The sequence below is a fragment of the Heteronotia binoei genome, chromosome 16 (genome assembly GCF_032191835.1).
Source record: "Heteronotia binoei isolate CCM8104 ecotype False Entrance Well chromosome 16, APGP_CSIRO_Hbin_v1, whole genome shotgun sequence".
Lineage (NCBI taxonomy): Eukaryota > Metazoa > Chordata > Lepidosauria > Squamata > Gekkonidae > Heteronotia > Heteronotia binoei.
In genome coordinates this window covers 46,075,257-46,090,993 of record NC_083238.1, presented here as the reverse complement: position 1 = coordinate 46,090,993, position 15,737 = coordinate 46,075,257, and the positions used below count along the sequence as shown (strand labels likewise).

General features: G+C 45.4%; 1 protein-coding gene across 1 annotated transcript in view; it reads left to right on the top strand.

The window, feature by feature from the left end:
• The window catches only part of PARD3B (par-3 family cell polarity regulator beta), a 769,788-nt gene that overhangs the window by 197,937 nt on the left and 556,114 nt on the right, over positions 1-15,737 (top strand). Inside the window, exon 4 of the mRNA XM_060256951.1 lies at positions 8,956-9,065. Within this exon, the coding sequence (XP_060112934.1) occupies positions 8,956-9,065 (110 nt within the window). The remainder of the gene's footprint in view (positions 1-8,955; positions 9,066-15,737) is intronic.

Below are 15,737 nucleotides of genomic sequence, written 5' to 3'. Positions count from 1 at the left end.
TTCGAAGAGGTCTTTGAAGGGTTTGCTTAGATCGAGATCACCCCTACAGTTGTGGGATTTGACTTTAGTGTTGGACAGGCTGACTCGGCGTCCTTTTGAGCCGATGGCCACACATTCGTTACAGCTTCTATCTTGGAAGACTGCTTTTTTGGTAGCCATTACATCAGCACACCGCACAGGGGAGCTCACGGCTATGCGTTGTGACTACCCATATCTTGTTTTTCAGGAGGCTGGAGTATCGTTAGCTCCTGTTATTGTTTTTCTCCCCAAGGTGGTTTCTCAGTTCCACCTCAACTTAGAAGTTTGGTTGCCCACTTTTCATCCTACACCTTCCTCGGATGAGGAATTTAGGTTGCATGCTCTAGATGTGAAGCGTGCTTTATTGTTTATTTAAGTCACTCCCGAGTTTTCGTAAGGACCAGCAGCTTTTTGTTTCTTATGCTGCTCCTAAGTTAGGTTCCAGGATCTTGTCTCAGCGGCTTTCAAAATGGCTCACTGAGACAATTAAACTGTGTTATTTGTTGGCTAAGAAGCCGTTACCTGGGCCTATTTGCAGACACTCTACAAGAGCGATGGCGACGTTGGTGGCGTTCCTGAAAGGCGTTTCCCTGACGGATGTTTGCAAGGCTCTCACCTGGTCCTCTCCGCATGCCTTTATGAAGTACTATGCGCTGGACATGCATGCTCAACAGAGGACTCGTCTGGGAGCTGCGGTGCTGCAAGCTGTTTCTTCTGGTTGACCGTCTTCCCGCCTCCAGGTATGTCTTGCTTGCTAATCTCCCATGAGTGTGAAGCACAGAGACCACGAAGAAGATAGACAGGTTGCTTACCTGTAACTGTAGATCTTTGAGTGGTCATCTGTGCATTCACACTACCCGCCCTCCTTCCCCACTGCGGACGGTCTCCCTCCAGTGGGGGCTTCCAACGGTCAGGAAGGAACTGGCAGGATCCTCGCGCTGGCGCTGGTGAGCATGCGCACTGGGACGCCTGCGCATGCCCCTTGGTGCCGAACGCGAAAAAATCCTGGCCTTTTTAGGTACCGATTCAGGGATCGGCGCAGGCGCTCTATCCCATGAGTGTGAATGCACATATGACCGCTCGAAGATCTATAGTTACAGGTAAGCAACCTGTCTATTTTAGCACTGAACGTTTTTTTGTTAGCAAGGTATGTCGCAGAGCTTTTTTTTTTTTTTTTTTAATTTAATCGTTTTTTAATTCTAGTACACCCTTCCTTTTCTTTCCTAGGAGAGTCCAATGTCAGGGATGAACCCAGTTGCTTTTATGAGACTCCCCAAGTTTCAGATTCCCTTGGCACATAGGCTGTGAAAAGGGGTACCTGTTAAGCAGCGGGCAGCCCAATCCAGACATAGGTGGTGGCCGGCCGTGGCTTAGCTGCCGCGCCGCTCCTAGACTTCCTGTGGACTTCGGCACACTGGAGTGTGGGGAGGGGAGAGGCGTAGCTTGTCGTGAGGGAGACGGTCACCATGGCAACGCTGCTGGTGGAGGCACAAGGGAGGGGGAGACAGCCGGAGGGGAGGGCCAGCCCACCCCCCCATTGGCCAGTCCTGGCGCATGCACTGCGGCTCATGACAGCCAGGGATGGGGAGAGGCGGCCCCAGAGAGGCTGATAGCCATCCCCAACTCGCCCCCAAACAGAGAACAGAGTCAATGATGGGCAGACCATCACAGGCAAAGGAGAGACGTCCCACCAACACAGGAACGGGAGTGACGCTGGGCTTGCGCGCACAAGAAGCCTGGCTTGGTGGCGAGTTGGGGGTGGGGGCAAGACAGGCCCGCATGAGACCACGGTGAAGCTGTCAATCCCCTCACATCCTCCTGCTGTCAGAGACTCTGCCAATGGCAGGCAGACAAGCAGGAAGTATGAAGTGTAGGAGTTCGCTGCTATAGACAGCAGCTGGAATGTATGTCTGGGAGTTAGCAGCCCAGCAGCAGACACCCCCCAATCCAGAGACCCGCTGTGTTGCCCTGACGCCCCCTGCGATGTGCATGGAACACCTCCCCCGGGGGCCACTGAACTCAGTGCGAGTCCATCAGCCGCAGAACTCTTGAGTCCACCTCATCAGCGCCCCCCCCCCTTAGTGCCCTGCATACAGCAGCCCTGTGGGGTCGGGTAGGCTGTCAGCCCAGGCAGGCCAAGGCACTCCCCTTCCCTGTCCAGCCATGTGAGGGGCAGTGTGGCGGCTCATAGACCGTTCCCTCCTCCCAAAATCAAGTCTGTCCACCCTCCCAGGCATTCCCTTGGAGAGGCCACTGATGAAGGGGGGTTGCCCAGGGAATGTGCAGCAGATGCCAAGCAGGAGAGACAACAGAGGGCACAGCTCAGACTTTATTTTTCCAGAACAGAGTGCAACAGTCTCCCTGGCGCGCGCTGGGCAGTCTTTTCGTGGGCGGGGCTCCATTCCAAACGGCGGGCAGAAACAGCTGAGGGAGTGGGGTGGTGGTGGAGCAGCACATGCGGAAGCCTCTGTGTTGGAGTTCCACCTGTAAAACTGAGATAGAGATCAAGAGCACCTGCAAGGGCAGCAGCTGGAAGAGCAGGCTGCGTTTCAGCTGGGTGCTATCTTAATGGGACAGTCTCTGACTCACCTCACTGCAACAGGGCAGCTGTCACACATACACACCCTGTGCCCTGCCAGGGGTTGGGAATGCGGCAGAGGGCAGGCCAAGGGAAGGGAGCAGGCAGCAGCACAGGGGAGTGGGGTCAGCAAATGCTCTCTGCCGGAGCCCACTGCCTGGTTCAAGTGCCAAAGATGCTCGCACTCTGAGCGGTCAAGAGCGAGGGGAGGGGGAGGCTGGGGGGGACAGTGGAACTTACCCAGCCATGGGCGACAGTCCTTGCATGCAGAGCCTCTGGGAGCCCGGAACCTGTGGAGACCTGGAAATAAGAGCAGTTAGCCCCTGGGGTTGACCTCTCTCTCCCCCTTGCAAGTCAAAGATACTGTCAAAGCAACCACCCAGTGCATAACCCGTCACCAACGTGCCTGCCTGTCCTTCACTCTAAGTCTGTATGGCCGGGAGCTCACTGGCAGATCTTACCGCCACGCGCTCCTCTTCCTAACAACTGAGTTGTGTGAGGCCAGAGCGGAAGTATTTCTAGGAGGGGGGTGACCACGATTGGGTGCTGGGGAGGGAGCTCGTTAGCCCGAGGCGCTAGGGGATTGGCGAGGCAATCACGCCGCTGCCTAAGGGGTCTGCGAGCTTCCGCAGCAGCAGATGCAAGCTTTATTTTTGGTTTCAATGAGTGCCTATTGGTCATGCCGCCATTTTTGCTGGTGTAAAGTTGCGCCTCTTGGGGGGGCCAAACTGCTCCAGAAACTGCCTAAGCCTGGCCACACCCCCAACTCCACCTCCTCCTCCACCTGAACGCTGCACTCTGCCTCACTTCCGCCCATGCTCGGGTGCAGCCCTCAGGCACCACTGCCCTTGGGCGGAGTGGCGCTCGGGCGGCCCCCCGCCCACGTAACTCCCCCCGCAGTGGAGGCACCAGTCGTATGTCGGTGCAAACCCTTCCTGCGCCCACGTAGCGGCTCGTCTGCTCCCCAAAGACTTTCTGCCCCTCCCCTCTCTGGATTGTGCTGTAAGTCCAAAATAAGACCCCACTATCCAAGGGGAGTCTCAGCTGGAAGAGGAGTTGGGTCCTCACAATACATTTTATACCAAACACCAGTACAAATGTGTAGTGCTTCTTTGTAGTTGGGATTGCCAAAAGAAAAAGAATAAATTGGCTAAAGAAAAAGAATAAATTGTGCAGATGTATCCACAGGACAGAGAAGTATTGAACAAAAGTCATTTATGTGCATATGAGAGCCAGTTTGGTGTGTGTGGACTCTTATCTGGGAGAACCAGGTTTGATTCCCTGCTCCTCCACTTGCAGCTGCTGGAATGGCCTTGGGTCAGCCATAGCTCTTGCAGAGGTTGTCCTTGAAAGGGCAGCTTCTGTGAGAGCCTTCTCAGCCCCACTCACCTCACAGGGTATCTGTTGTGGGGGGTGGGGAGGAAGATAAAGGAGATTGTGAGCCACTCTGAGATTCGAAGTGGAGGGTGGAGTGTGAATCCAACATTATCATCAACATCATCATCATTCTATTTGGGTATGCTAACCATGCAGCTGATTCCATCCCACGTTCACAATCCGGCATCTGAACTGAATGTACAAGTATAGTCTTTGTATTTATGGTTAAAAGCTCTGATTTTTCATATTCATGCTGTCATTATATTGGACATGGATTGGATGTATGCATTGCCACTGTAGCTTTTCTGTGCTTGTTCGGTCTACCTTTGATTGCAGAATTTTAAAAGATTCAGCAGTAATGTTAACCAAGAGCTTGATTTTGGGGGGAATAGCCAGTATCTTAATAGAAGGAAAAGGAAAGGCCCCCTGTGCAAGCACCAGTCGTTTCCGACTCTGGGGTGACATCTTAATAAAAAGAAATCCTTAAATTTTAAAGTTGAAAGTTTGTCAGCAGCCCTCAGCCTTGAAAAACAGTCAACAAAACATATTAATCCATGAAGATTTTTATAAACCAATTTTTTTTTTTTGCTACATCAACACCCTGAATTTTTCCTTCATATCTGTAAAACAGTTCCTGAATGGCCTAGAGGCAGTCCTTGTCACAGGTAAATAGGTGAATGGCTGTTAACAATGTTGTGATCCTAAGCTCCTAATTTCTGGAGCAACTGGAATGTCATTTCCCAGGATTCCTGACACCTGAGTTACTACAAGGGCAGCATTCCCAGTCCAGTGTACCAGCTTCCACTGCTATTGCCCTGAACATAGAAATCTCAGCAGGACAGGGAAGGGGCAAAATGGGTGAGTCCAGGGGTCGTTTTGTAGAAAAATAGGTGGTGGAGCTCATCCAGGGATTGTTATGCAGCTGCACCTACTATTGAGTGAACAAGGTGGGAAGGAGGAGGTGGAACTGTCAGAAAGGTTGGGGAGCTGTGCTCTTGTGAGCTCCCGCTGAATCCGAGGCCTGGGTGAACCCATTTCAAGCTGGACCTGTACATGACATGCTTTATTCAGGATGGATTTGGGGTTCTGAACTGGAGGCACTAATGTTAAACTGCCCAAATCTGAACTTCATCAACATTCTAAGGTTCATCAGTGGATGGTACTAATAAGTCATACAGCCACTGGCAAGTGGTTAGATCAGAATAGTACTTATAAAAAGAGAGAATCCATCATCCTGTGGGGTTAAATCATTGGGTTAGAGATGTGATTTTCTGACACACGGGACTGAGTGGTATCAATTATACTGAAATATTTCTGTCAAAGATACTTAGAGATAAGAAAGAAGGCTACAATTGTCAGCACTTTACAGGAGAAGCAAAAGCTAGAATTGAGAGATACCAGGGAAAAGTGGTAGGTGGTGTGAGAGATGTGACTTGGATGTGTGGAATTAATAGGTGTGCTGACAGGTGTTTGCTTTGGAAGATTCTGTCACAGATATCAGTGAGAGCAACTATAGGGGGTATTATGAAGTTATGTCAATTATAGAGAATTTATATTTCTAAAAATTCATTTCGTGATAAATTCAAGTTGCTGCTCTGGGGGCTATACCAAATGTTAATTTGGTCCTTTTAAGCAAGAGGTAATCTTAGGGTTCTCACCGTGGTGGAAACACAACTGTTAGCAGGAAAACATTGACTCCAAAGTGTTAACGATACAGATTAAACTGTTAGTTGAAAAGCATTACAGAATAATACACTGCAGAAGCAAATTGAAAACCGAATTAGATGCATGATACAGGAATACATGAATTGTATTTAGACACAAATGTTTTGGTGTTTTTCTTCAGCTTTACTCTAATGTTTGATATTAACAAAATCTTCAGTAAGATGCAGATGGTTACAGGAAACCATATAAGCAGGTAAATAGTGCTGAAGCATTAATAAATAAATTATAATTCTAAACCAATTTTACACTTATAGGAGGACACACTAGATCAGAGGTGTTAAAAATGCCGTTTGGGGGCCAAATCAGGCCCCCATAGGGCTCCTATCAGGCCCCTAAGCAGTTGGCTGTCATCTGCCTCCTTCTCCTTCTCTCTTGCTTCCTTCTGCATCACAACTTGCTTTGCCAGGCTTGCTCAATCGCACAGGAACTACAGAGGAAAACCTCTTTTCTCAGCTGAGGCTCCTCCCTTGGGGAGGAAGGGGGGGAGGCAGAGCTTGTTTTTCCAGGCTCTCTCAATCGCACAGCAGACCTACTGAGCCAAGCCTCTCTTCCTTCTATTGGCTGAGGCCCCTCTCCCTCCTGGTCCTCGGGGAAGGAAGAAAAGAGCCAGAGTTTTCTTTGCCCAGTTCCATGGATCCCATGGGAGAGATACAAAGAAAGCTCCTTTAAGACCAATGAGTGCTAATGTTTTAAGCATGTTTTAAGTTTTTAAAAAATATATATATATGTGTTTGTGTTCTTTATAAAATTTATATCTCTGCTACCTAATCTTAAATAGGTACACACATGGCTTGGCCTGACATGGCCCGGCCCAACAAGGTCTCATTCGGCCCTTATAACAAATGAGTTCAACACCCCTGCACTAAATAGTAGAGAGATGACCCACAAAACTTGTAAATATATTTCAAACAGAAGGTTGCAAACATGAGAGCAAACTTAGTGTAAATTAGCCAATCAATCTAAATTTTAAATCATTGATTGCATCTTACAACCCTTCTGTTCTTCTAGTTTTAGCCCAGCTCCTTTGCAAGGAAGCTGATGCAGTTTCATAGCTACTTATCCAAGGTTCCAGGAAGAGGCAGGATTGAAGAGTCAGGGTCTAAAATCCATTTTTGTTCAAAGATGGGGGCTGTAACTAGGCCAATTCAGGACTAAAAAGGTTTCAGATTAACATCAAATAGTCACTTTCAATGGAAACTTTAAATAATACAGAAGTGAATATATATTGACAATCAAGTGTTTCCATTTCTGAAATCATACTGTTGAAGTTGGTGGAAATGACAGAACAAACAATCCACCACTTTTTTGTGGTAGTGTTGGCATTTAACAGCACGAAACAGGAAATCAAAAATTCTGTCAGCGCCATTTTGTGATGTGGGGAAAGGAGTGCAGAGGCCAAAGCCACCTCCATCCATTTATTTGAAGACAGTGCTTCAATAGTGCTGGATAAAATGTCAAAGAATATGCGTCTCTTATGCATCGGAGGTCACATTCACTTCTTGCTGGGCAGAAGGATAGCATACATTAAAAAAACCCCACCATCTAAATAAAAATTCTGTGGTTTGATCCAGGAGGGGGAGCTGTGTTGATCTGTGGCAACAAAATGAAGTTAGAGTGTTTATGCACACGAAAGTTCATACCCTGAATAAAACTTTGTTGGTCTTAAGTTGCTTTGGACTCTTAACTTAATTCTGTGGGTTGTTACCCTGCTTGTATAACGCTAGAAGTGTGTTATGGCATAACTGTTTCTTCTGGTAGTACTGCCACTTGTAGGTCAAGAAAAGAATATAATTTCTGTGATTGTCCAGTCATTCACATACAGTAGTTCCTGTAAAGGAAGGGGGGGGGAAGCAGAGGTACAAAGTATATTTGTAGTATTTGAGCCATGGTAACTGAGGTTATGGTACCTGAATGGAGTATAGGCAGGAAACATGAACTTGTATATTGATTTCACCTACAGTGTTTATTAGCCTGTCTGAATTGATTTTCTTTTTTGGGTGTGTGTTTATATATATATTTTGAATTTGTTGAATTCAGTGACTATAATTATACTTAATGAATTTTGTAGCTATCTAGACAGTACTGTACAAGTGTTCTCTTATTTTATTATCCCGTTTCCAGTTGTTTACAAATGATAGGAAATCATTTTGGGCCAGTTAGTTTTTACTGTTGGCCCTGGTCCAAGGATAAATTAACTTGGAAACAGTTGAAGGGGGAAAACCCATCCATAGTGTTTGAATCAAGAGTTGGTTTGTTTTTTAAAGCACATTAGAAGGAATGAATGATGGTTTTTCATTTCTCAAGATTTCAGTTGACGCAGCATGGTAGCTACGCTCTGGAATATCTGAAGTTTTTGCTTGGCCCTGAAAATTAAGGGTGTGTAGAATACATTGACAAATGATAGCGATATGATTTTAAGAGTAGATGCTGGAGAGATGCAGTAGTAGTCTGTGAAACGTGTAGCTACTGGTAGTAATATGGGATCCTGGATAACTTGGGATCCTGGCTGCAAGCATAGACAGCTTCAAGCATAGACAGCCTTTTGAAACTGTCTATGCTTGCAGCCAGGATCCATAAACATATGGATCAGAGGTCCATCAATGGCTATTAGTCACAGCGTATTGTTGGAACGCTCTGTCTGGGGCAGTGATACTCTGTATTCTTGGTGTTGGTGGGGGGGGCAACAGTGGGAGGACTTCTAGTGTCCTGGACCTGCTGATGGACCTCCTGATGGCACCTGATTTTTTGGCCACTGTATGACACAGCGTGTTGGACTAGATGGGCCGTTGGCCTGATCCAACATGGCTTCTCTTATGTTATTATAACAAAGTGTTGTTGGTCTGAGTCCCAAGGGCAGAAAATAGGAAATCATACTCTTTCTTCTTGGAATTTCAGTCATATTATGTTCAGTTCCTAGTACTTTTGATACTGTAAAAAGCAAATGATGTCTAATAATGTTTTCCAAGAGATTACGGTAACTCTTTTTTTAAAAGAAAAATTTGGTACTTTTAGTTCCTACTTGTAGCCTTTAGACTGGTAATTTCTCAAAGCTTTTAAAAACGGACATAACAGAGATGATGTAACTATACATGGAAAATTATGAACATAATAATATTGTTAGCTCTAAATATTTACAAGTACCTTTTAGGAACTTCAGAAATTTGGGAACATGAGTGGCCTGTATGCCTGTTGTGTTGAATTTCTTAGTGGTGTATTGCCACCTTTCATGTTTGACCTTTTCTTGTTCTTACTTTTAGGAACACCACTGTTAGTGAGGAGGAGCAGTGATCCAGCAGTAGGCTTGCCCTCTGACTTCCCTCCAGGAGCGTCACATCTCAACAATCATGCTTTTAAGACTTCTATGTCGGTAGGTAGCTTGTTCTTCTGAATTCTGGTATTGCGTAGTATCTAAAAATATTAGGCTTCTTCGAAATAACAATAAGCTGAGAATGCAAGAAGAATTATTGAATGAGCAGTGGAGGTGCTCCACTGCCTCAGGAGGAGGTGGCATAGACAACTTCAAGGGGGGATTGGATAAACATGTGGAGCAGAGGTCCATCAGTGGCTATTAGCCTCAGCATATTGTCGGAACCCTCTGTCTGGGGCAATGATTCTCTATATTCTTGGTGCTTGGAAGGGGCAACAGTGGGAGGGCTTCTGGTGTCCTGGCCCCACTGATTGACCTCCTGATGGCGCCTGGGTTTTTTTGACCATTGTGTGACACAGAGTGTTGGACTGGATAGGCCATTGGCCTGATCCAACATGGCTTCTCTTATGTTCTTATGAGAATGAAGGAAAATTTGGAAATCTTGTTGACTCTTCTTTCACACAACCAAGACAAACCCCCCCTCTCCTTTCCAGGATTCTTTAAAGTTCTCCATCTTGAGTGAACAAATCCAGGTTTCACCTGACTTCAGTAGCTGTTTCCACTTTTTTATTTTTTTACATTCATACAAATATGGGTTCCTCAGACGTCTCTCTCTATTTTTTCTCACCTAAATCTGAGTAGGTACTCAGGTAATATTTAGATAATATTTATTGAAACACTGGAGATCAAATTTGTTCACACTTTTGCTCAAGGCGGCTGTGGGTTTCTATACTTTGAATAATCCAGTGTCCCCACTCCCCCTTAACTGAAATAATATTTATTTACATATAACATAAATGAAGGTACATAAAATAGAAGCATACAATATCATTTTGACCTTAGGTATTAACAAGTACATTTTTAAAGTTTTATCCAGGCAGCATGTAAATAGTAAAGTTTATTTATTTAAAACATTTGTATGCTGCCTTTCTACCCCCATAGAGTCCCTAAGGCAGTGAACACCACATGTTAAAACATTTCCCCATTAAAACATCAAGATTAAAACAGCATTTATAATATGTGTGTATAAAATATTTAAACAATCCAGTAAAATTTTTAAACACACAGTCATTTAAACGCATCAGTCAGTAGTTTTTCTCCAGGCCAGTTTGGCAAGGGATGATCCTGGAGGTTTTTACCATCTTCACTGAGGATCACGGAGGATATATGTGTGTGTGGGGAAGGTATTTGTGAATTTCCTGTATTGTGCAGGGGGTTGGACTAGATGACCCTGGAGGTCCCTTCCAACTCTATGATTCTATGAATAGCACAACCAGGGAGAGTGTCAGGCTTTCTGGCGCCCTAGGTGAGGCTATGGTGCCCATGTCCGCTCGCTGTGACCTGCCTGTCTCACCTCCTTCTGGAGCCTCACCTCTTTCAGTCAAAGGGTATGAATGATTAGAACTCAGGGAGACAGAAATCATGCTAAAAATGCCATATACTACAGGGAGAGGAGGCTCTCAAACTCCCAGTCTGTAAACATCTGTTGCATGTCAGCTCCCCAGTCCAGAGTGTCTTATTTAAACTGCGGTTTGGATGACCAAGGTGGTGCTTTGCCACTGGCTCAACTGCATGCACGCATGGCATGTCACCCCACCCTGTCTCCGAAACAGGCCACTGCTTGCATTCCACTGCATTGAATGAGGCTTCACCTGCAGAGAGTTCTGCAGCCCAATCCTGGGAACTTCTGCAGGGGCCTTACTCTCATGTAAGGAGTGCAGCTCACATCCCTTTCTGGGATTCGGGGTTGGTGAGGGAAGGAGGGAGGCAACGCTAGCCTGGCTGTGGGGAGTAGAAAGGGGAGGGAAGGAAGCTGGAGCCAGAGCCACGCATGCCGGCACTCCTCTCCTCGCTCCATGTGCTTCCTTCCTTCTGCAGGGCCGGGCACCCCTGTAACCAGATGCTACCCTAGGTGGCCACCTACCTGTCCTACTCGGTAGTGCTGGCCCTGACCAAGGAGGATAACCAGTAACAGTTGGTGGGGGAAGCCAAACAAAACAAAAAAACTCTTCACCTGCTAGCAGAAGACAAAGCTAGAGGGAGGCAAACAGATCTTCCTGGGGAGGGAGCTCCAAAGTTTTTATCTCATGGCAGTTGCCCCACATTTAGCCTCATGTGGTGATGAAGGCACCAAAGCAGGGCCTCTGAAGATGACCAGAGTGGATGGATAGGTTCATATGGGAGAAGGCAGACCTTAAGGTTTGCTGGTCCCACACGGCTTTAAAGGTCAATAGCAGGACCTTGTTCAGCTGAGCAAGCGCTTTCAGCAGTATGCACTTATTGTCACTATAATGAGTCAAAGATCTGATGCTCCTAAATTGCAGGAAGCACCGTAACCTCCTGAAGAACATAATGCACTTGAAGTAGAAGGGGTGTCCTGCAGGGTCTAAAACTATCTCCAATATCTTTTTGAAGTTCCCCGTTCGCAATTAACCAATTAGTATTTCTTTCATGTCAAGGCAGGTCAGGAATGAAAGTAATTAATCTCATTAACGCTGTCAGCACATACTACCAGGAAAATGGCCCAAAGGTAAAAGTTGGGTAAACTCATACTGAGTTCAAAGAAGAAGGTAAGATAAAAGATGGGGATCTGCCTTGATGCATCTTTTAGGGAACAAAGGGCCAACCAGACTTGGAAGGTTTAAGCATCTTGACATTTTGCTAAACAAGCTGGCTATAGAATTGGCATGCAGAACAAATGTTTTATAGTCCCATCACAGAAGCCCATTAAACTTACTTGCTTTGTATATTCTCAGTTACGAACCCAAAAAAACCAACACCTTTTAAATTATGTTAAGGTAGAATGCTTTGCATGGTACATAGCAGGCTTTAACAGTAATCAAGAAATGGCTATAATATTTGTTAATAACTTTGAAGGTGTTTTGTGATGCCTGGCTATAAATCAGTAAACCATAATTGGCAAAAGAATGTGTGTTGAGATAACTTTCACTTGCACAGAATTTTCTGTTGCGAGTTAATGGTACTGTTATAGTACATAGTTGTTTATCTCTTACATACACAATTAGAAATAATTAATTGAAAAATTAAAGTGCACATGATCTAAATTTGTAATGCAGGGCCGTGTAAATGGATTAAGTAGGCTAGGGGGAAATGAGCAATTTACAGTGTGTGATAACCAAAAGGACGTTACAACATGTGCTCAAGCAAGAAGTATTTTTCAGTCTCGCCTTCTAAATTCAGCAAGATTGTTTTTGTGAAATTAATAAACTCCAGGTCAGGTGCTGCTGTGAGATAGGAACTAAAATGATGCTTCATCAAATTTGAACATGCCATGGATTAATTGACATGTCTTGCTGAAAAGTTGTATGAGTAGGCATTGTGGTGGGGAGGGAGGAAGACACATTAAAGTAATATGCATTATATTAAATTTCATACCAATGTTAAGCTGAAGTTTAAAAAAAGACGGCATGATCATAAATGTAGAACATTCAGCAAAAATCATAGGCATAGCACAGTAAGAGGGCAGGATAATGCTTGTACACAGCTGAATTTACGGCATGCAGATTTACAGCCATATTTATTATTTAATTAAATTTTTGACCACCCTTTCCGATAGCCAGGCTCAGAGCAGTTCACAGCAGAAACATTTCAGAAACAGATAAAACCAATTTAAATAACAGTAAAAAACAATTCAGTATCCCTAAAACAAGATGGTGTCAAGTCTGAGTGCTGCTACAATCTTGTGGGAGAGTGAAAGCAGAAGTGAGTACCAGATGTAAACCATAGCTGTCCTCAGCCATCCACCATCCTGTGCCGCTTGTTTATTTGGCATGTATAGCAGGCCTAGCTCCACCCAGCAAGCGGATTTGAGCCCGTCCGCGGGAAAGGGCAGAATATGAATTAACTAACTAAATTAATTAACTAAATAAATGTGATGGAGACTGATATTTCCAAAATCAAACTGGAAATGGGGGGAGGATACTCTGCTGCTCTGGTCTCTATTCCCGCATTCTGCATCCATACTCCACCCTGAACCTCAAAACTGTCTCTTGCTGCTGGTGACCAGCTCAGTACACATGTGTACCATTGCTCTGTCCTGAAGAACAACGCGTCCCACTGTTTGTGAATTTTACTTTTCAGTGAGCCACAGTGCAGCCTGTGCCTGTAGCTAAACTTTGTATCCAAAAGCCACATTAGGCAAAGGTAGATGGAACTACCTGCCAGATTTATTTGTAATTTTGAATGCTGAATTGTGGTGTATACACCTGTGCTTTTTAGGGCAATGGGATGGGGACTTGGTTAGTTTAAAACAATTTTTGCCCCAGAATTGAGAATTTAAGATAAAAATAACATTGTTAGACATTGTTCTTAACTAACAGCCCCTATTTAGGTGCATTCTTTACCTATGACTCCCCCTCCCCTCTTTTTAAGGCAGTTTTACACACAGCATAATTATATTCTTTGAGATGTTTTATGTCAGTGTTACATAAATCAGTGGAAATTATCTTTCCACTCTAAATCTATATTACATTTCTAATTTCCATCAGAATATGCAGCAGTGAATATAATCAACATCTGATAGCTCCACCTACTTCATATTTATGCACGTCAAACTGGAATTGTGGACATGCAAGTTGTAATTTGGAAAAGGCTCATATTTAATCAGAAGCTTTTTATATTTCAAGTTCTTGTTAAAAAGGGTCACGCTTCTGGTTCTTCTCATGCTAATTGTAATTTTAATATTAACGGCCATGATTAAGTGTTTGGATATTAGCATAATGCGTATGATGTATCATTCTGGGTTCTATCACTGTTCATATATTGGTAGGTTTACATGGAGATGAAACAATGTAATTCTCACAATCAATCAATCTGTCATTTTTTCAAATGAATAGACAAAGGTATATTTAACTCCACCCTCTTCTGTTAAACTTTGAGATAGTGCTGTTAAATTTTAAGCCATTAAACACAGCAGAAAATCTTTTTTGCCTCAGTCAATTAATATTTCTAGAATTGATACCCTCAGCTGTTTAGTTAGACTCTGGTTAGAAAGCAGACTGTGCGTTCCTTTGGTTTCAAAAAAAGTTTCATAGTGTTCTTCATGACACTGGCTTCTTACTTCAAGAGCCAAATTGTGGAATGTTACATTCTTTCCCCATTTATTCCTGATAATATTTAAATATGCACACAGAATAAGCGTTCAAGAGGAAGAACAATGTACACTTCTCCCTAAGAGGCGGAGGACATCTTGGGTGTTTTCCCACCGTCCAATCAGGGAGGCAGGAATCTAAAAGATCTTCCCCTTCCTGTGGCTGTGGGAACCACCCTTCAGTTCTGTTCCTGCCTCAACAGGGAGAGCAAGTGTTTAGAATAGGCTCCTATTCTTTTCTTGTAGAGAGACTAATTTCTTAAAAAAAAAAAAAAAAAAAAACTTTCCTCAGATCTTTTCTTCTCCTTCCTATCCTAATCTAATTATTCTACTTTACCCTTCGTCTAAATACTGCAGCCTTTTGCTCACTCACCAGCTCTTCTTCTTTTCGCTACTCCTCCCCCCCCCTTTTCCATTTTCCTTCGGAGAGAGGAGCGGCGCCGCGGAAACCGCGAGCAAAACGCAAGCCGCGGCGCGAATAGAGGCCAGATGGCACGTCGGGGGAGAGATCCCTTTTTAGATGACGACTCGGCGCCCGACGCATCGCGCGGGGCCGAAAGGCCGCTTCCCGGAGCCGGCATGACCTTGGGGCTTGCCTCGGCTGCCGGCAACGTGCCCTGTAGGGGCAGAAGAAAAGACGAAAGGAAGCGGCGCTGGTCTTTTTCTGCAGCGGAGGAGGCCTCCTCAGAGCTGCATTCCAGCCACGACGGCCATTTTGAGCGCCACAAAAAGGCGCGAAAGGAAGCGGGCCTGCAGGCCGACAGCCTCCAGTGGCGGGGGACGATGGATGCCAATCTCCAGGCGGGAGACCCCAGCGCCTTCAGTGACCAGCCAACTCAGGAAGCTCCGCAGACCTACCAGCCCCAGAGGGGCTCTGGTAACGTACCCACCATGGGGCCCTCTTTGTTTGCAGAATTTTTAGACTCCATAAAACAAACTGTGGGTGCAGCAGTTATGGCAGCCACCCACAAGAGACCAAGGTCCCCTAGCCATGCTTCCTCCTCCAGATCCCCATCTCCCAAGAGATCCAGGGGGCATTCTAAGGCTCCCAGGGGTTCCTCAGCCAGTGATTTCCGGGGGGGTGAGAGGCTCCCATATGAAGCTCTATCGGAGGAGTCTTATGGGGAAGAACGGGAGGAGGGTGAATTCCTCTCAGATGAAGAAATAGAGAGCACTACTGTGCCAGAACCCTCCTCACGCCTTTTCAAACCAGAGGAGTTTCAATCTCTTCTTCCCAAAGTGCTAGCTGCACTGGACCTTCAGGGGTCACCTGAGGAACAGGAAACAACAAGTTCCCTGACTAACCCCAAAAATAAGCCCAAGGGAAACGCAGAGTTCTTCCCAAGGCACCGTGCTTCGGACAACGTCTTCCCCTTCCCAGAGTTCTTTGAACGTCATTTAAAAGCTGAATGGGCCAAACCAAGTGTCAGCAAGCAGGTTCCCAATTCTGTCAAAAAATTGTATGAGCTTCCCTCCTTTGCTAACGATATGTTACAGGTTCCCCTGGTAGATGCTCCCGTGGCAGCCCTACAGTCCCAGGGGTTGCTAGCTGAGGACGGTCA